The following is a 20,531-nucleotide window of genomic DNA, read 5'->3' on the forward strand; positions in this document are numbered from 1 at the left end:
ACGGAATGCCTTTATTGTTATTAGAGATTGCAGTGCTCCAAGTTAATTCATTTATTTTTGCAGGTCAACAGAGAATTTTTGAAATCCCTTAAGGGTATTCTGAGGATATTGGTACCAGGATTTTGGACTGCAGAATCTGGCTACCTTATTCTTGTTGCTGCTTCCCTTGTTGTTCGAAGTATGTGTGATATCTGGATGATTCACAATGGAACACTTATTGAGAGGTGAGTTTCTCCTTGACTTGTATAATTAAAGTCACTTTTTTTTCTTCTCCTTCCATTTCTGTTAACTTTCTCTGATATTTTTAGTGAACACATTAAGTTAAAGTAATAGAATTTGGCCATGAAGTCTTAAGTACTCCATTCTGAATGATTGTTATTGTAATCACTGTTTATTAGATAATGAAAGATGTTTAGCTTTCCAAGGCCACATGGGTATAGAGGAGCCCTTGGTCAAACCTATTACTTCTGCCATTGTATATCAATATTGAATTGAACTTTTATAGTTTGTCAGATTTAAAGAAAGTGTTAGAACCTTTAAATTTGACTTTTTTAAGCATTTAGAGGGGATGTTGTTAAGCTATAGATTAATGCATTTCTTGCCCAGTGAGTATCTAAGATGTATTAATTACTTAACCCCTTTATCAAATCTAAAGCTTAAGTATGCTTTTTTAGTGGCAAGGCACTCTTTAACTGCAAGCATACTGTAGTCTTACCCATTGGTCTGCACATATGAGCAACACTTTCAAACATGCATAGTTTTATGTCCTTAAGTTGCTGAGAAGAGGGATAAGTTAACTCATTTTCCATATTCAGCACCATTAGTTTGTGCTTCCAAGGTTATTTTGTTTATGCATTCCCTTAGTGAGTGTTTGCCCTACAGATCTGAAATCTGATGAGCTACTTCTCGGAGAAGAAACTAATGTGTGTGTAAAGGTAAATCATAAATTTTTACACGTACGTTTGTTTCAGCTTTTATTTTCTGATTACTAATTGTACTAAATCTAGTTCTCATCTTCTGAGGATGATAGAGCTGAATTATGTATGTGTTTGTTCATGTATAAAATTACCTCATGCTATAGATAATCACCATCTTTGCTGAATTTGATCATGCTTGCTGAGGTTACTCATTTCATTAGTTCTCTTTTCAGATTAGAAAATGGAGCTTAATGACAGGTCATTGCTCTGTTTCATGTTAGTTATTTTTTTACATTGTTACATTTTGGTTAGACAATCATGGTGTCATCACTTCTACTTGATGGAGACTCGCCTTCATCAAGCACTATTCACCCTCATTCCTTCCTACATACACATATGCCTTACTTTCATGGTAAAAAACTCTGTAGTGCAAATTCTAACTTTCCATAGACCCTGAATAATTTCAGCACCTTCTCACAAAACCTATCTCTAAGCCCTATCATATGCTCTCTACAAACCCATCAATGCCATGTATAGTTCACTCTCTTCAAGTATTTCTCCTACAAAATCTTTAAAGCATACACCTAGTCCACACATCTTCTTCCTCTACTAATGTCACACTGCTCCCTACCAATCAGATGTGTGCATGCCACCACCTCTTAGTTACCACTTCTCTATATATCTTACCAGTTACAAGACTTATACCTCTGTAATTTGAACATTCACTTTAATTCCCCATGCCTGTATGCATTCTACTAGTCCTCTGGCACCTCACCTTGTGCTGTACTAATGCTGAATGTTGTGACTAACCAGTGAACAATACTGTTACTGCTGATGAGCAATTCATCAGTAGTCCAGTCCACTCGTACTACTTTACCACTCTTCATTTAAGCTAGGTTTTTGATACCTACTCTCTTTTCACCAAACCATATGTGAGAACTCTCTTGCTCCACATGCCACTTATTCCTAAATATGCTACATCCACCACCCACCATTCAATACTACATATTTAGCAAGCCTTCAGATTTCTCACTCCATTTCATTTTCACCTTATCTTTGCCTATTTTTCTTCACCAGCTGTTCATGTCACTTATGATTCCATTTATTCTCTGATTTTTCACATTACTAACCTTCTCTTAAAACAATTTTTTTTATTCTTACAGACCTCTCTCGATTCTCTCACTTCATCTTCATTTGCCTTCTTATTCAGCTTGCCTGTCTTTTTTTAAACTATTTCCCACTTTCTCTGTTACACCTAGTCATGTGCACTCCCTTTCTGCAGGTGCTGTCCCATACACCTCTCTTCTCTCTTTCATCAGCAATTTGATTTTCTCTTCCCACCTCTCAACACCCATTCTCATATGCCCACATCCGACCTTCTGCATTCCTCATACTTCTGTGCATGCAAGCACTGCTTCCTTGAAACTTTCCACTCCTTCCCCACTCCCTTTGTTTCACTTATATAAAACCTGCGCCACTTTTTACTCAATCTCCTAATATTTTTGCTTACGTACCTCTTTTTCAGGTTCATTTATTTTCACTGCTTTGTCATGTCATCTTTCATAAAACTACTACAAACTGCTACACTTGCCTCCATCATACCACTTGAACCACACATATCCCCCCTTCTTTTCCTTTATTGTGCCCTTTCACACTTTATCTGAATATGGAGACTGCAGTTAGCTTTGCTGTAGGGGGAAATGATACTTATCAGTTCATGATTCTTGAAATCTATATTGCTAAGTTACACTTTCTGTATTTATTACAACAGATAAAAATGATTCATTAATTAAGGAAAAAATCTCATATGCTTTTATTAATCTTTGACAGTGCAATCATCTCCAAGGATATGAACAATTTCCTCAGGCACCTGCTTGAGTTACTTCTAGCCATGCCAGCTGTAAGTTTAAAGCATTGTTCGTACCTTTAATCATTGTTCTCTTTAGAATGTAAAGCAAGAAGTGAAAGTCATTAATATTTGTAAGTTTGATAGGAAATTTCTTTGTCCAGTTGTCAAGTTGGAGTCTGATGATTGAAAGATAATGATACTGATAAATCTTGATGCTGAAATATTGATATTTTGTACTCTGTGAAACAGGTGAAGGGAATATTGCTTAATACTTGTATGTCCACTTGTGTATCTGTGTTTGTTCTGCATGAGAGTATATAGTCTGGTTAATCAACTCCTCTTGAGCTTGTAAGTGGATTTTATTTGAACTGTGCAGAATTGTTCACTACATGTTCAAAATGTCATGTATTTCAGATAGTAATTTTTAGTTTTATTAATAAGTACTACATCTTTTCCATGTAAATAACTTTTCTCACATTTTAATGTATTTAACGGAAACTTTGCAGATATGCCACATACACCCATCTCTGAATATGCAAAGACTCAGTGAATGGACATTCTCTTTATCATAATTGATAAATTTGCAATTTTTCTATGTGAAGGCTGAACTCACTTGCATGGAAATTTGAATAAGTAATGTATGAATTTTCACCAAAATCTGTTTTATTCTGTGTGGCCCTTTTCTTGCCCTTGCATACATTTCATGCCACTTCATTTTGTTTTGATTTGGCAAAGCAAAATCCTGCTTTTTCATGTGGGTGCCTCCTTTACTTGGATGACATTTCACGTGTGATTGTGTGAACTTCATAGTTTTTTGATATTTTGATTGTCTATCTATATCCCTGATGCTTGTTCCAACTGGAAGTTCCTCAGAGGGGTGGCCACAGCAACAAAGTCTCCATGACTAAAGAATTCTAGTGCCACTTCTTATCCTTTAGTGCCTCACCCTTAACAGGCCACTGGCAGAGGGCAAATCTAGCAGTGTTTGCATAGGCTTCTACCTAATGTTCCTAATGACTACTTCTGTTTAATCCCCCTACCTGCTACTTCTACCTAATGTTTCTACCTAATGTTCTTACCTAGATGTTCCTACCTGCTACTTCCATCTACTTCTACCATTTTGCCATAAAGGCAGGGCTAGCGCATAGGGCTCACCACAGGTAGATATAGTTATGAAGATGATCTGCATGAGTTAAGTGTTGTCAGGTGTTACATATGACAAGGAGAGATTTTATAAATGTGGACAGAATGCCAGTAAGCTGCATGTTAGTGAGGTAGAAAGAAAGACAGTTATCTAGGTCAGAGAAGTGCAACTTGACAACCATGAAAGTGCTGGCTTGCTTAGCAGATGTCACTGACCCTCCTGATATCCAGACAGGTAGTACTGGTAATATACCTCCTTGGTCATTGGCTGCCTGCCAACTACTACTACTACAATTGAAATAAGTCTGGATAATTGGAAAAAGGGAGTCAGGGTCTAGTCATGACAGAGGTGCAAAAGGAGACTGTAAATCATTTTCCTTCATTGTAAAATTAGATTTTCTTTTCTTTTAAACTAACTATTCGCCATTTCCCGCATTAGCGAGGTAGCGTTAAGAACAGAGGACTGGGCCTTTTTTGGAATATCCTCACCCGGCCCCCTCTGTTCCTTTGGAAAATTAAAAAAAAAAAAAAACGAGAGGGGAGGATTTCCAGCCCCCCGCTCCCTCCCCTTTTAGTCGCCTTCTACGACACGCAGGGAATACGTGGGAAGTATTCTTAATCCCCTATCCCCAGGGATAAAATTAGATGCATTCATCTTTTTGCCAAGACTTTAGCAATAGTTGAATTGCCCTGGATTTATAGAACTATGGCCGATTTATGTCCATGGCAGTTGATAAAAATCTTAAAGCTATTTACATTTTCCATAACTTCATCATTGTCTTAAATTTTTTTGTCCAATATTTTTTTTTTTGAGTAATTTAAGCATGATATATGAAACTTTATGATCCTTTCATATTGGAAAAGAAATAAAAACCATATTAGTAATTACTTTTCATGATAGTAATATGACATTGGTGAGGAGTGGCAGTGAAATTCAAATATTCAGAGAAATGGTTAGGCCAGGGGTAGGCAACCTATGGTCCTCGGGCCAGATCTGGCACATGAAGGGATTTTGATCGGCCTGTGATCAAATATTGGGATACTTTGCTTATAACTCTCAGGTCACTGGCTGCTTACCTACTATTACCATTACAGTTAGAATAAGTCAGGATAATTGGAAAAAAGGAGTCAAGGTCTAATGATGACAGAGGTGCAAAAGGAGACTGCAAATCAATTGCATTCAATGTAGAATTAGATGCATTAATCCTTTTGCCAAGACTTTTAGCAGTAGTTGAATTACAGAGGATTTATAGAACTACAACATTCAATTTATGTCCATGGCACTTGAAAAAACATCTCACAGCTATTTACATTTTCCACAACTTTATCATTAAAGTCTTAATTCTTTTGTCTAATATTTTTTGGGGGAATTTAAGTATATATGGAAACTTTATGATCTTTTCATATTGGAAAAGAAATAAAGATTATATTAGTGCTGGAAATGAGATATTTGAGGACAATATGTTGTGTGAGGTGGTTTGATCGAGTAAGTAATGTAAGGGTAAGAGAGATGTGTGGAAATAAAAAGAGCGTGGTTGAGAGAGCAGAAGAGGGTGTTTTGAAATGGTTTGGGCACATGGAGAGAATGAGTGAGGAAAGATTGACCAAGAGGATATATGTGTCGGAGGTGGAGGGAACGAGAAGTGGGAGACCAAATTGGAGGTGGAAAGATGGAGTGAAAAAGATTTTGAGTGATCGGGGCCTGAACATGCAGGAGGGTGAAAGGAGGGCAAGGAATAGAGTGAATTGGATCGATGTGGTATACCGGGGTCGACGTGCTGTCAATGGATTGAATCAGGGCATGTGAAGCGTCTGGGGTAAACCATGGAAAGTTGTGTGGGGCCTGGATGTGGAAAGGGAGCTGTGGTTTCGGAGCATTATTACTTGACAGCTAGAGACTGAGTGTGAATGAATGTGGCCTTTGTTGTCTTTTCCTAGTGCTACCTCGCACATATGAGGAGGGAGGGGGATGTTATTTCATGTGTGGCGAGGTGGCGATGGGAATAAATAAAGGCAGACAGTATGAATTATGTACATGTGTACATATGTATATGTCTGTGTGTGTGTTTATATGTGTACATTGAGATGTATAGGTATGTATATTTGCGTGTGTGGACGTGTATGTATATACATGTGTATGGGGGTGGGTTGGGCCATTTCTTTCGTCTGTTTCCTTGTGCTACCTCGCAAACGCGGGAGACAGCGGCAAAGCAAAATAGATAATTAAAAAAATGAATTAGTATTCACCTTTCTTGATAGTGATATGACATTGGTGAGGAATGGCAGTAAAATTCAAATATCCAGAGAAAGAGTATAGGACAGGGGGAGGAAACCTATGGCCCATGGGCCAAATCCGGCCCATGAAGGGATTTTGACCAGCCCATGAACAAGTATTGGGATACTATTCTTATCCAGCCTGCAAACAGTTTTTCCTTATTCTCAATGTTGCATGCAACCACACTAATGGATCATGCATGGCGTCATGTTCCGAACTAAACGCCAAAAGTAACAGAAATACTGACATACATACGAATGACAGGAAGGCGTACTACTCAATTGATATGTGTTAGAAAGTAGATACTCTCCTTGCATGCGCAGGTTTTCATGTGAGATTGTTCAAATTTGCAAAGAGAAACAGCATCATTGCATTTTGACAAGAAATCCATTCTAAATATCTGCTTGAAAAAGAATAATAATTGATTCTAGTGAGGTATGTATTTTGTCACCTATTTTATAGTTTAATGTAGTGGATAGGCAAGTAATTTGCAGGGAATATTTCAGACTAATCACCATCTTTTACGTCTACCACGGAATGATACTCCTTTAGATTTGGTGGTTAAAAGGCATGCAGGGGTGGCAGTTCACACGTCACACAACTTCTTGGCCTCTTGCAACAACAGGATATCACATGAACCAGATATATATGCTACTTATTTGACAAAATGATGACACTTTTAATTTTACAAAGTTTCTCTTGCACCGGTACTGGGTTCAGTTGTACAACAATCATCTTCAATATGAGTAATATCTGAAGATAAACTGAATTTGAAGCATCACATGGTGGTAAAAACATACCAAAGCTCCAAACAAATGAAGTGTTAGAATAGAAACATGTTACAATCTGTGAAAACAATGGTGGCAAATAAAAAGCACAAAAAACAAAAACAGCATTACACATCAGAATGAAAGGGTTAGGTTTACATAAAAAAGTTTTGTTAAGAGATGGTTTTTCGTTATTGATATGAATATCTTCTTTAATCTTAAGTTGATTCGAAGATGGGGTGGAGTTCAGAATTGTGAAGCAATCCTCCAGACAAGCATTCTTACACAATCCTGAACTCTGAAGCTGTTTGAAAACATGAAAGTTCCTCTCCATCAACAAATGCTTTCGAACACGTGTTGGAAGGTAGGCAAGTTTCACTGTCATAACAGGCACTGCTGCCTGTGCAGGAAAACTTGTAAACAACACAGGAACAGAGTTTCTTTAGGATGGGATCCTTCCCACTAAACATATTACATGTGTTACAATACTTGTTAAATAACTTGCATTTTGAAATATAATATTATTATTATTATACTTTGTCGCTGTCTCCCGCATTTGCGAGGTAGCGCAAGGAAACAGACGAAAGAAATGGCCCAACCCCCCCCCCATACACATGTATATACATACGTCCACACACGCAAATATACACACCTACACAGCTTTCCATGGTTTACCCCAGATGCTTCACATGCCCTGATTCAATCCACCGACAGCACGTCAACCCCGGTATACCACATCGCTCCAATTCACTCTATTCCTTGCCCTCCTTTCACCCTCCTGCATGTTCAGGCCCCGATCACACAAAATCCCCTTCACTCCATCTTTCCACCTCCAATTCAGTCTCCCTCTTCTCCTCGTTCCCTCCACCTCCGACACTTATATCCTCTTGGTCAATCTTTCCTCACTCATTCTCTCCATGTGCCCAAACCACTTCAAAACACCCTCTTCTGCTCTCTCAACCACGCTCTTTTTATTTCCACACATCTCTCTTACCCTTACGTTACTCACTCGATCAAACCACCTCACACCACACATTGTCCTCAAACATCTCATTTCCAGCACATCCATCCTCCTGTGCACAACTCTATCCATAGCCCACGCCTCGCAACCATACAACATTGTTGGAACCACTATTCCTTCAAACATACCCATTTTTGCTTTCCGAGATAATGTTCTCGACTTCCACACATTCTTCAAGGCCCCCAGAATTTTCGCCCCCTCCCCCACCCTATGATCCACTTCCGCTTCCATGGTTCCATCCGCTGTCAGATCCACTCCCAGATATCTAAAACACTTCACTTCCTCCAGCTTTTCTCCATTCAAACTCACCTCCCAATTGACTTGACCCTCAACCCTACTGTACCTAATAACCTTGCTCTTATTCACATTTACTCTTAACTTTCTTCTTCCACACACTTTACCAAACTCAGTCACCAGCTTCTGCAGTTTCTCACCAGAATCAGCCACCAGCGCTGTATCATCAGCGAACAACAACTGACTCACTTCCCAAGCTCTCTCATCCCCAACAGACTTCATACTTGCCCCTCTTTCCAAAACTCTTGCATTTACCTCCCTAACAACCCCATCCATAAACAAATTAAACAACCATGGAGACATCACACACCCCTGCTGCAAACCTACATTCACTGAGAACCAATCACTTTCCTCTCTTCCTACAAGTACACATGCCTTACATCCTCGATAAAAACTTTTCACTGCTTCTAACAACTTTCCTCCCACACCATATATTCTTAATACCTTCCACAGAGCATCTCTATCAACTCTATCATATGCCTTCTCCAGATCCATAAATGCTACATACAAATCCATTTGCTTTTCTAAGTATTTCTCACATACATTCTTCAAAGCAAACACCTGATCCACACATCCTCTACCACTTCTGAAACCACACTGCTCTTCCCCAATCTGATGCTCTGTACATGCCTTCACCCTCTCAATCAATACCCTCCCATATAATTTACCAGGAATACTCAACAGACTTATACCTCTGTAATTTGAGCACTCACTCTTATCCCCTTTGCCTTTGTACAATGGCACTATGCATGCATTCCGCCAATCCTCAGGCACCTCACCGTGAGTCATACATACATTAAATAACCTTACCAACCAGTCAACAATACAGTCACCCCCTTTTTTAATAAATTCCACTGCAATACCATCCAAACCTGCTGCCTTGCCGGCTTTCATCTTCCGCAAAGCTTTCACTACCTCTTCTCTGTTTACCAAATCATTTTCCCTAACCCTCTCACTTTGCACACCACCTCGACCAAAACACCCTATATCTGCCACTCTATCATCAAACACATTCAGCAAACCTTCAAAATACTCACTCCATCTCCTTCTCACATCACCACTACTTGTTATCACCTCCCCATTTGCACCCTTCACAAAAAAAATTACAATAACAGTGAATTCAAAATACAGGAAGGTAGACGCTGAGTGCCGAAATTTCCAAGACACTTGGACACTAGATTACTTCTTCATCGAGAACACTGGGAAATTAGTTTGTCTCATATGCCTCGAAAATATTGCTGTGAAGAAGGTAGCATATATCAGGTTACATTACGAGACCCGCCATAGTGAAATTTTAACAAGTTTACTGGGCAAGCAAGGAAGGATGAAGTTGAGCGAGTGAATGCTAGTTTTGGAAAACAAACGTCATTTTTTGCCAAGAAACGCAATGAAAATGAAGGAAATACTCGTGCCAGCTATGAATTTGGGGAAACATATTGCAGAAAAGATGAAGCCTTTTACAGATGGAGAGTTTGTCGTAGAATGTTTACTGGCGGTGGTGGATATTGTTGGTCTAAATGACAATGATATGTGTATGTTCTTGTGAGTTTAAGGTACTTACAGAAGAAATATTTAGTGTATTCCATATGGAAGGTACATGCTGGGCACAAAGAGTCATGTGATTTGTTTAATCATTGTTTTTAATGTTGAAGAGATTGGTGGTATTCAAAGCATACACAAGAAACTTTACCTTATTTATGCTTGGCAAATATAGTTTCGAAGTACTACATATCTCATGCAGTGAAGCTTAAGACTAGTTAGAGCTTGTCCATTTATTAGAGTGTTTGAATAATTTGCCAGTGTTGTGTTTGTTGGGAAGGGGAAGATCTGTGAGTATAGTTTGCTGAAGTGTGGAGTAGTGGTAAGCCCCTTTATTACTGCCTTAATGTTGGTGATTAGTTGGCTCGTTTGGTTTGGTCAGGAACTGAGTACTGAACATGTTGAGATTGTAATTGGTGTATTGTGGTTTTAAGCCAGCTATTGACTGTTCTGAGTGTGCACACTATATCAGTATTATTTTGTCTTGCTTGTTGTGATGCAGGTTAGATATTTTGTTGTTGCAAGAGTTGAAGATTGCTGAATTGGAAAAAGACATTAAGGAAGTGACTGCTAATATCTCCTGGTATATGGTTTTCTTTTATAGTTTGCATTTTCACAAAAATGGAATAATGCAGGCCCAAAAAAAGATATTTCAAGTGTATCAAAGATGATGATTGGGATGATTATTGTGGCAAGCAGTCATTCAGTGTGCATTAGTGTGAATTCCCTAAACTAGATAGTCCAGTGTACATGGCCCTACATTGGAGATGTAACCCACATTCCTATGTTGTGGTATTATGTATAACCTCTCAAACCCATTTCATTTATGAGTGGAAAATGCCCAAGTGAGCCTTGTGCCTCTGGCTATAAGAAATGCAGGTAAAGCATTAGTTTGGAGGTAGATGTTTTATGGTGCCATGATGCTGGTGAATGTGGAACTACGCAGCCAGTGCTTGACTGCTATATATTTGCTTTAAGAATATAATGTGTGAATAAACGTTATAAGAGACAGAATGTTAAGAGTGTGGCACCCTTAAATGATACAAAAGTCACTCATACTAGGGGTGAAATAATGGAAAGCATGAGCAGATTTTGAATGCTTAGATTGAAGACCAAAATCAACTTAGCATTCTAATAAGTACAATGATACTTCAGCAGAAAGCTAAAAGTCTTAAGCTATTTCCTGACAAATTCTTTGATGTCTACCCTTAAACTAAGAGCCAGGCACTCCTGAACCATTGTCTACATAAGAGCACCATATTCTGTTTACCCCTGACATCCATGACATGTAAGATCCTAAATCATTTTGGGTAATAGTTACAGTACTAATATACTTTAATACAAGATAGTGTGCTGTATTTTTTATTTTGATACATAAATTAATAGAATACTAGTACTGCTCTGAATGTTCTTGACATTAGATTCATATCCATGTTTGAAAAATTGTGATGAGAAATCTCCCCTAGCAATGTAAACCCCCTCCCTTTTATTCCGCTTTAACCTATGCTAAATTTTTCATGATAAGTTTTTAGCTTATGTTGCATTTTCTAGTATCACATCTCCAATATAATGGGGTGGATTTATGCATTTTTAAGGAATGGAAGTCTTAAGTAGAATAGCTGAGGGAGAGAAGCTTTAATCAAAGATTTGATAAAAAATGCAGGTGGAGGGGGAAAATGAGAGATGTAAGTTACAGGAACTGAATTCAGTTGAGGAGTTTATTTATGCAAAGATATTAGAAAGATTACAGTAGATTATATGATTAGTTAGCTAATTAGATGTCTTTTTAATTGTAATGGTGATTTGATTTGTTTAGTCCATCATGGTATTTCTTTTGCAGATATCATTGGTAAACAATGTCTTGAAGTTTGGCTTGAATGAATTGAAACTGCGTTTCAGGACAAAATTATCTAACCACCTGTATGAAAACTACCTCAAGTAAGTACTTTTAACATGTATACTTTCTGAATAAGTTTGAAAGCTTGTGTTAAGTGATATACAGTATAGATATGTATTGAAGATTTTCTGATTCAGAATTCTGTGTCATTACTGATATCGCAAACAAGATTGAATTTTCCCTGGTTGAACATCTTTTTTTTTTTTCACACATATTTGCCATTTCCCCCATCAGTGAAGCAGCATCAAGAACAGATGATTGAGCCTTGGAGGGGAAATTCTGTCTATTTATATATCTGATGCCCATTCTCTCCAGTAACACCCTCATGAGGGTGGCTACTGCAAAAGAGTTTCCATATCTAGTGAACTCAGTCCTGCTTTGTAGCCATTAGAGCCTCACCCTTAACAAGCCACTAGGAAAGGGCAGCCATAGCATAGTGTTGAACATCCAATGCTGTTTTACGTAATGTGAAGGAGGAGTAAATAGGTCAACACTATACTTTTCATATTTAATAATAAGTTTCTTATATAAAGAAAATACTAACAGAAGCTAAAACAAAGAAAATACCTGACAGAAGCTAAAACAAAGAAAATATAGACAGAAGCTAAAATACTCTTGCACCTTAAGCCCTAATATCTTTCTTTTCTTTCATACATATTTGCTGTTCCCAGTGTTAATGAGGTAGCACCAAGAATAGACAAAGTAAAGGCCTCATTCGCTCACATCCATTCCCTGGCTGTCATTTGTAAGCACCAAAACCACACCGCCCATCCACAACCAGGCCATGCAGACCTTTCTGTTGTTTCCCTGGCTGCTTCATGTGTCCTGATTTATTCTTTTGACAACATACCACCCACCTGAGTCCCATAATGCTCCAATTTACTTTATCCACTGCATGCTTTCACCCTCCTTCATGTTCAGGCCCAGAAACCTCGAAATCTCATTCACTCCATCTTTTCATATCCATTTTGGTGTCCCCTTTCTCCCTGTTGCCTCCACTTCTGATGCAAATATTCACTTTGTTAACCATTTCATCACACCCTCTTCAGCTTTTTCACCCATACTATTCTTCTTACCATTCCTCTTCCTTTCCCCATCTTTACTTGTTCAACCTCCTCACACCTCATAATGTACAACAAACATTGAATTTCTAAGGCTTTCACCCTCCTCTGTCCCTTTTCATCCATAGAGCATGCCTTGCATCCATACAATACTGTGAGGACCACTATACTTTCACACACTCCCATTTTCGCCCTCACAGATTGTAACTTCTATTGACACATTCCTCCGTGCTTCCTAAACTTATACCCCCTCAGCTTCCATGGTTCCACTGTTATGTCCACTTCAAAGTGTCTTAAACATTTCACTTCCTCCAAGTTTCACCATTCAAACTCACACTCCAACTAATCAGTCTCTTTGCACCACTAACCCAATAACCTTTATTTTACTGACATTTTCTGTCAACTCCCTCATTTCACACACTGTCCTACACTCAGACACCAACTTCTGCAGTGTCTTGCATGAATTTCCTACCAGCACTGTGTCATAAACAAGCAAATGACTTCCTCTCAGCCCTCCCTACCTCGAACAGATTGCATGACTAGTGCTTTCTTAAAGACCTTGCATTTTCTTCCTCATCACACCATCTTTAAACAAATTGAACTGCCATGTTGATATTGCACACCCCTACCGCAGACCTACTATCACATGGAACCACTCGCCCTCCTCTGCCTACTCGCACATACATGCCATATTCTCTAAAAAACGCACTGCTTCTGATAGCTTTCTCCCATGATTATATTTATCTTGGCAACAAATGAAAGGATTTTCATGTTTACCTCTCATTTTGAAAGGGTTTTAGCCTGCTTCTTGTGCTTATGATATTTTTCTGATTTGGTAAGGTCTAACATATAAAGGTATCAAAAAGTAAATCTACCACAATCCATAACCTGTAATGAAATTGATATTATCAGTAATCTTAAATTTTAAAGTCAGACTTGACTGTGAATAATCACTGGCCTGTTTGGAGTATTGCTATGCATTTTTCTAGTGCAAGGGGGGCTAGTACTCCAGCAGGTCATTGTCTGGGCCTACTTCTTTGGCTGGGTCATCCTGGCCCTTAAGAATCTCTTCATAGTAACCATGGTGTGCAATAGGGATGTATTCAATGAGAGCTCAGACATACATGCACCTCTTAGCACAGAGCTACACAAGTTTGACGTACTTAGGGAAGAATATGGTGTATGGCAGGTTGAAGGTAGGAAAGTTGAGATGTGGCTATATCCTTCTGCAGCATAATTTGATGGGGATCAACCTAGTTGCTTGCACTTATGACACCGTAGCCTTCCTTGTATCCTTGTAGTCAGCTGAGTGCTCAAATATTTTGGTATCTTTGAAGCTGACTACAGTCTCGATTATGCTTGATAATGTGGTTCTGGAGAATTGTAAGTCAGGAAAATCCTGATGCTGCATCTTGATGACCTTGAAGAGGTGTCTTTGCCTTGCATATATGATTCACCATGCATAGTCATCTAATATGAAGACTTCTTGTTGTCATATCTTCTTGAGGTGTCCAAACTCACAGTCATGGGAGATAAGAGTGGCCACTGACCATGAATATTGGCAAATCTTAGTGAAGTGGCCGGTGTGAATGAAGTGGAGGCAAGTTTGGAGCACATTCTTATTCTTATTCTGGCCACTACAGTTAATCACTGAAATTCTTGAGATGTGTGACCCCAGCTGAGATCTTGTTGGTAAGGTAATGCAAAACACATCTAGCCATTTCAGGTGATCCCTTCTTGGCTGTGGCCTCCTCCCACAGATACATTTTAGCAGCCTAGATCCTGATGTTGTTGACACCAAAGTTGAATATCCACAACTTTTTCATATGATACTGAATCCCTGAAAATATTCGTGGTTGAGAGTGCTTGCTGAAGGTCAATTGCGATTACAACCAAGGTGTTGTCTTGGTTATTAGAAGCCTCTTGGACCCAGGTGTGAGGCACCTTAGTACTGTGCTAGGACAATGAAAATTTAATTTACTTTAGTCTAATCATAGGAAAGATTTGTGATGCTGAAGGATTTTGAGTCATCCTCCTCTGTATGCACTCCAGAGAATTCCCTTCCATAGTGTAATGATCAGAAAAGTTTGATCAAGATGTGTTCTTTACTTGATCTGCTTAGCTGCAGGAAACTGAAGATGAAAGGCCATATCTGCTCACACTCATTCGCTAGCTGTCTTGTGTAATGCACCGAAACCACAGCTCCCTATCGACATCTAGGCCCCTCAGATCTTTCCATGATTTACCTTGGATGTTTCACATGCCCTGGATCAATTGACCCTAGTATAACACATTGTTCCTCATTCCTCTATTTCATTAATGCCTTTCAACCTCCTGCTTGCTCAGGCCCTGATAAGTTAAAATCTTTTTCACTCCATTCTTCCATCTCCAATTTGGTCTCCTGCTTCTCCTTGCTCCCTCCACTTCTGACACATATTTCCACTTTGTCAACCTTTCCTTACTCATTCTCTCCATGTCTCCAACCACAGTTGTTTTTTTTTCTATTTTTTTTCCATGCACCTCTCTCACCCTGTCATTACTTACTTGATAAAACCTCCTCACACCACATATTGTCCTCAAACATTTCATTTCCAACATATCTACAGTGCTCCACACAACTCTGTCTATAACCTATGCCTAACAACTATATAGTATTGTTGGAACAACTATTCCTTCAAACATACCCATTTTTGCTCTGAGATAAAGTTCTCCCTCTCCACACATTCTTCATCACTCCCAAAACCTTTGCCCCCTCCCCCACCCTGTGACTCGCTTCCGCTTCCATGTGCCATTCGATGTCAAGTCCCCTCCTAGTTATCTAAAACACTTCACTTCCTCCACTTTTTCTCCATTCAAACTTACATCCCAACTAGATTGTCCCTCAAGTCTGCAGAACCTAATAGCATGGTGATATTGATATTTACTCTCAGCTTTCTTCTTTCACACACTCTTCCAAACTCAGTCACCAACTTCTGCAGTTTCTCATTTGAATCAGCTACCATTGCTATATCATAGGCAAACAACAATTGACTCTCTTATCATGTTGCATACTTGCCCCTCTCTCCAAGACTCTTCCATTTACCTCCATAACCATCCCATCTAGTAACAAATTAAACAACCTCATTGACATCACACAACCATGCCATTGACCAACCTTCTCTTGGAGCCATTCACTCTCCACTCTTCCTACTTGTGCACATGCCTTACATCCTTGATAAAAACTTCTCGCTGCTCCTAAGAGTTTAACTTCTGCACCATATATTTTTAAGACCTCCCAAAAAAGCATCTATGTCAACCCTGCCATATGCCTTCCCCAGATCCATAAATGCATCTGTTTTTGTAAGTATTTCTCACATATTCTTATAGCAAACACCTGATCCACACATCCTTTAGCACTTGTGAAACCACACTGCTTCTCCCCAATCTGATACCTTCACCCTCTCAGTCACTACCCTCAGGGAAGAATTTTTGACATTTAAACAGGACACCCAGTTTCTTAGAGGTAGACTTAGTTATTTCTGTAATGTGAGATTTACAGGAAAAAGTGGATGTTACAGTAATACCAAGTATGTTAATTGAGATACAGAATCATCAAAGGAGAGATAAGAGTTGTGAGGAGTTTTTGATAGAGAGATGGGTAGAAACTGGTTCTTAGAGGCATTAGATTTAACAAGATTTTGTACACCACTGAGAATCCTGTCCAAGTCTGAGTTTATTGAGGAAGTTGCATTAAGACAAGATGCAGATCAAGTGAGAAATGAGGGAGCAGAAGTGAAAGATATGGATGAATGCAGTGTTGAGTTGTCAGCGTATGAGTGCGTAGGGTTATTTGTGGAGGACAGGAAATCATTGAAAAAATGGCGAAAAAGTGTAGGGGACAGGACAGAACCTTGAAGGACACCACTGTTGATGGAGAAAATGGGGAGGCTGATTCATCAACAACCTCTGAGATAGATTGGCCTTAAAGGAAGCTAGATATGAAGAAGCAAAGTGAGGGAGGGAAGCCAAAAGAGGGGAGCTTAGAGAGACCCCATTGCCACACCCTGTCACAAGCTTTAGATATGTCAAGGGCAGCTACACATGACTCCACAAAATCTTTCAGGAAGATGACCAGACATTAGTAAGATAGGAAAGAATATCATCAGTGAATCTCGCCTTATGGAACAGAAGCCATACTGGTGATGAGAGAGAAGACTGTGATATTTGAGGTGTTTAAGGATGTGGGAGTTGAGAAGGGATTCAAAGACTTTGGAAATGGTAGATATCAAAGCTATAGGGTGATAGTTACAGGGATCAGAACAATCACCCTTCTTAGGGATGTGATGTATCAATACATGCTTCCAAAGAGAAGGAAAAGTTTTGTTTTTAAACTGACATGGAAGAGACTAGCAAGCACAAGTGCAAGTCCAGAAGTGCGCTTTTTCAGTACATAGGGGTGGATGCCATCAGGACTATGAGCCTTTTTTGTGTCCAAAAAAATAAGTGTTTTTCAAACAGTCTGTAAAGAGATCATAGGAAGGGGCATAGGATGAGTAAGAGGAGCATCATAGGGTGAAGGAATGTTAGAGTCTTCCAAGGTGGAGTTAGAGGAGAAGCATGAACTAAAGAGAGTTGCTTTGTCCATGGGAGAGACAGCAATAGTACCGTCAGAGCAGAAAAGTGGAGGGAAGGTAAAGCAACAGAAGTTGTTAGAGAATTTCTTGGCTAAAGACTAAAAGGACCCATCAGTGGTTGACGAGGAGAGATTATCGCACTTCCTTTGAATAAAGGAATACTTCACCTCATCGATAATTTGTTTGCAGCAATTACGGGCAGTGATAAAAGCTGAATGGGAGACAGAGGAAGGCTTTCAAGTATATGGATAAGGAAATGTTTGAGAAGCTGTTCAAATCATACATAAGGCCAGAACTAGAGTATGTTTTTCAAGTTTGATGATCACACAAAGAAGTACAAAGAACAAATAGAGAAGGTACAAAGGAGGGCAACAAAGATGGCACAGAACCAGAATTAAGAGAGCTGAATTACAGGGAAAGACTTGAGGTTTTAGATTTGCCAAAGTTGGAAGAGAAAAGAATGAAGGGTGACGTGATCACAACCTTTAAATCAGGTTAAGTCATCCTGGAACAAATAGTGAAAATATCAGGAAACTCAAGGACTGCAGGCAAAAATTGCATATCTCCATTCTCAATACCATGGGATAAATGAGGGGACAAATCATATCTTCCTGATAAGACCATGCTGCTAGAAATTTGATATCCAATGATAAGTGAGATAGAATTTGTTCCATAGATGATACCAGATCCAAGAAAGCTTTATTCTAAATGGTATTCTTTTCTTTCCTAAATTATCACTCTCTTCTGTTTTTGTGTTTTTATCCTCACGATACTTGCCACTACAGTTCTCAGAGCATCCTGAACTTTTTTTGTGCTCATCAGGTTACATTTACTCTTGATATCTCCAAAATATGATCATGTATTATAGAGCAGACATAAATTTTTCTAATGATAGTAATAGGATTACCTTGACCCACTGTTATTAGCCATCATTTTTTGTGCTTATAACTATTTTTTTTTTTTTTTCCCCAAAAGAAGGAACAGAGAAGGGGGCCAGGTGAGGGTATTCCCTCAAAGGCCCCAGTCTCTGTTCTTAACGCTACCTCGCTATTGTGGGAAATGGCGAATAGTATGAGAAAAAAAACTATTAGAAAAAATCTTGAGAGTGTAATGGTAATGTATAGCAAGTGCTTGTACCTACAATTGTGAATTGTATTGCACTATTACCCAATTGTATCGAAGACAGAAACATAAGAGTATTCTAATATATATACGGTCAGGCCATTATACTGCACGTTGGTATCGGCAATGCTTTGTGTATATTGTGTCATTGTCATATAAAGAGTTGATGTTGATATTAATACATTTCGAGTGATAGATGAAATTTAAGATACTTTTACCGTACATACATGCTAGTTAATTATTTTTTCTCTCTCTTTTGATACTATTTAGGATGGAAAGATCCCAGGAGAGTTATTTAGTACCCAGACATGTGATATCCTTCCCTTGCTTTTATCAATGTGATGAACGTTGAAGGCAACAGCAATGGGCCTCAGGACAGACCCATTGTATTAGGGATTATGTTGCAAAACTTAATTGGTGTTTTGTGAGAGCTGACATGGTAAAGGCAAAAATACGCTTGTCAAAGCTATGTTGGTTGAAAAGGTAAAATTATATTTCTTAGAAAAGGAAAAAGAGATGGATTCATTTGAGCACTTTATATATTTGTTGACCTGACTGTTAAAAGTGGAAAGGTAATGTGAAGAAAAAAAGAGGAAAGAATTACATAGCTTCTGGAAGGACTAGTCAAAATGTCTAGTACTTGTGAAGCTGGTCTTTACACAAAGAATAGGGAAAAGCAGCTAGTTGAGTGTTGGGGGACCAGTTTTTTAGGGCTTGGACACATACGGGCAGCTAACAAGCAGCTGCCGAAACTTATGTACAGAACTAAGAGAGAGGAGCAACATCATAAGAGATATTTAAGATGGGTAATATTTTACGTGGGGATGAGTGATACCTCCATAGATACGGAATAAACAGTTCAGAAGAAAAATTATTGAGGTGCCTCAGTAAAACCTCCAACTTCATCAGCTTATGTGCTGTTCATTATGTAGGGTTTCCAGGATAGAGTGTAGGATGTGTTATGCTTAACATAGTTATGCTATTACAGGGACAGTTGTAGTGTTTTGAAATTTGATAGGAGAAAAACGGGTGAAATTTAGAATGTTGGTTGGAGTTATGCTTTTGTGTTGCTGAGTTTAGCACAGTTACTGCTTCCCCGTTCAGATTTTCTGCTCTAAACCATGATTTTTTTCAACTTTATCTTACAAAAATATCTAGATTTTAGTTGTTCATTTTCTTTAGATGTATAATTTTCTTTCAGGGGTTTTACATATTACAAAATGAACAACCTGGATAATAGAATCAGCAATGCAGATCAGCTGTTGACTCAAGATGTAGAGAAGTTTTGTGACTCTGTTGTGGAACTATATTCCAATATCAGCAAGCCAATTCTTGATATTCTGATATATGTTCAGAAACTTACTCAGTCCATTGGTGGCCAGGTAAGCCAGAGCAAAGTTTATAGAGTTGGTTTGGTATCTTTTTTTTAGTATGCAAAACAAAACATTGTATTGCATGCTTGAATTGTCATCGTAATTTGAGGATTGTGTACACCATATGCCTTCTATAAATACATCCTTTATTTTCAGTGATAAACTTCAGAATGATTTTTTCATATTTGTTTGCCATTTTTCACATTAATGACATAGTGCCAAGAAAAGATAAGGAAATGCCTCATTCGTGCATCCTTGCTGTAACTGTCATGTGTAATGCATTGAAACCACATCCTCCTATCCACAAGCAGGCCCCACAGACCTTTCTATGGTTTCCCCAGGCTGCTGCATATCCCCTGGTTCAGTCCACTAACAACACGTTGCCCCTATATACCACAATGCTCCAGTTCACTTTATACCATGCGCACACTTCATCCTCCTGTATATTCAGATCCCAAACACTCAAAATCTTTTTCACTCTATCCTTTATCTCCAATTTGGCCTATCTCTTCTTGTTCCCTCCATTTCTGACACATATATCCATTTTGCTAACCTCTCTTTACTCATTCTCTCCATACCATTTCAGCATGCCCTCTACAGTTCCCTCAACCCCACTCTTAATACCACTTCTCTCTCATATCCTCATATGACTTATTCGAT

At 38.7% G+C, this 20,531-nt stretch overlaps 1 protein-coding gene across 3 annotated transcripts in view; it reads left to right on the forward strand.

Annotated features, from left to right (window-relative positions):
* Window positions 1–20,531, forward strand: part of Abcd3 (ATP binding cassette subfamily D member Pmp70) — a 219,257-nt gene that overhangs the window by 102,978 nt on the left and 95,748 nt on the right. For all 3 annotated transcript variants that reach the window (XM_071686589.1, XM_071686580.1, XM_071686571.1), the window contains exons 4-7: window positions 64–224; window positions 2,748–2,817; window positions 11,646–11,743; window positions 19,700–19,880. In XM_071686589.1, coding sequence (XP_071542690.1) covers window positions 64–224; window positions 2,748–2,817; window positions 11,646–11,743; window positions 19,700–19,880 — 510 coding nt within the window. The remainder of the gene's footprint in view (window positions 1–63; window positions 225–2,747; window positions 2,818–11,645; window positions 11,744–19,699; window positions 19,881–20,531) is intronic.

The sequence above is a fragment of the Panulirus ornatus genome, chromosome 3 (assembly GCF_036320965.1).
Source record: "Panulirus ornatus isolate Po-2019 chromosome 3, ASM3632096v1, whole genome shotgun sequence".
Taxonomy (NCBI): domain Eukaryota; kingdom Metazoa; phylum Arthropoda; class Malacostraca; order Decapoda; family Palinuridae; genus Panulirus; species Panulirus ornatus.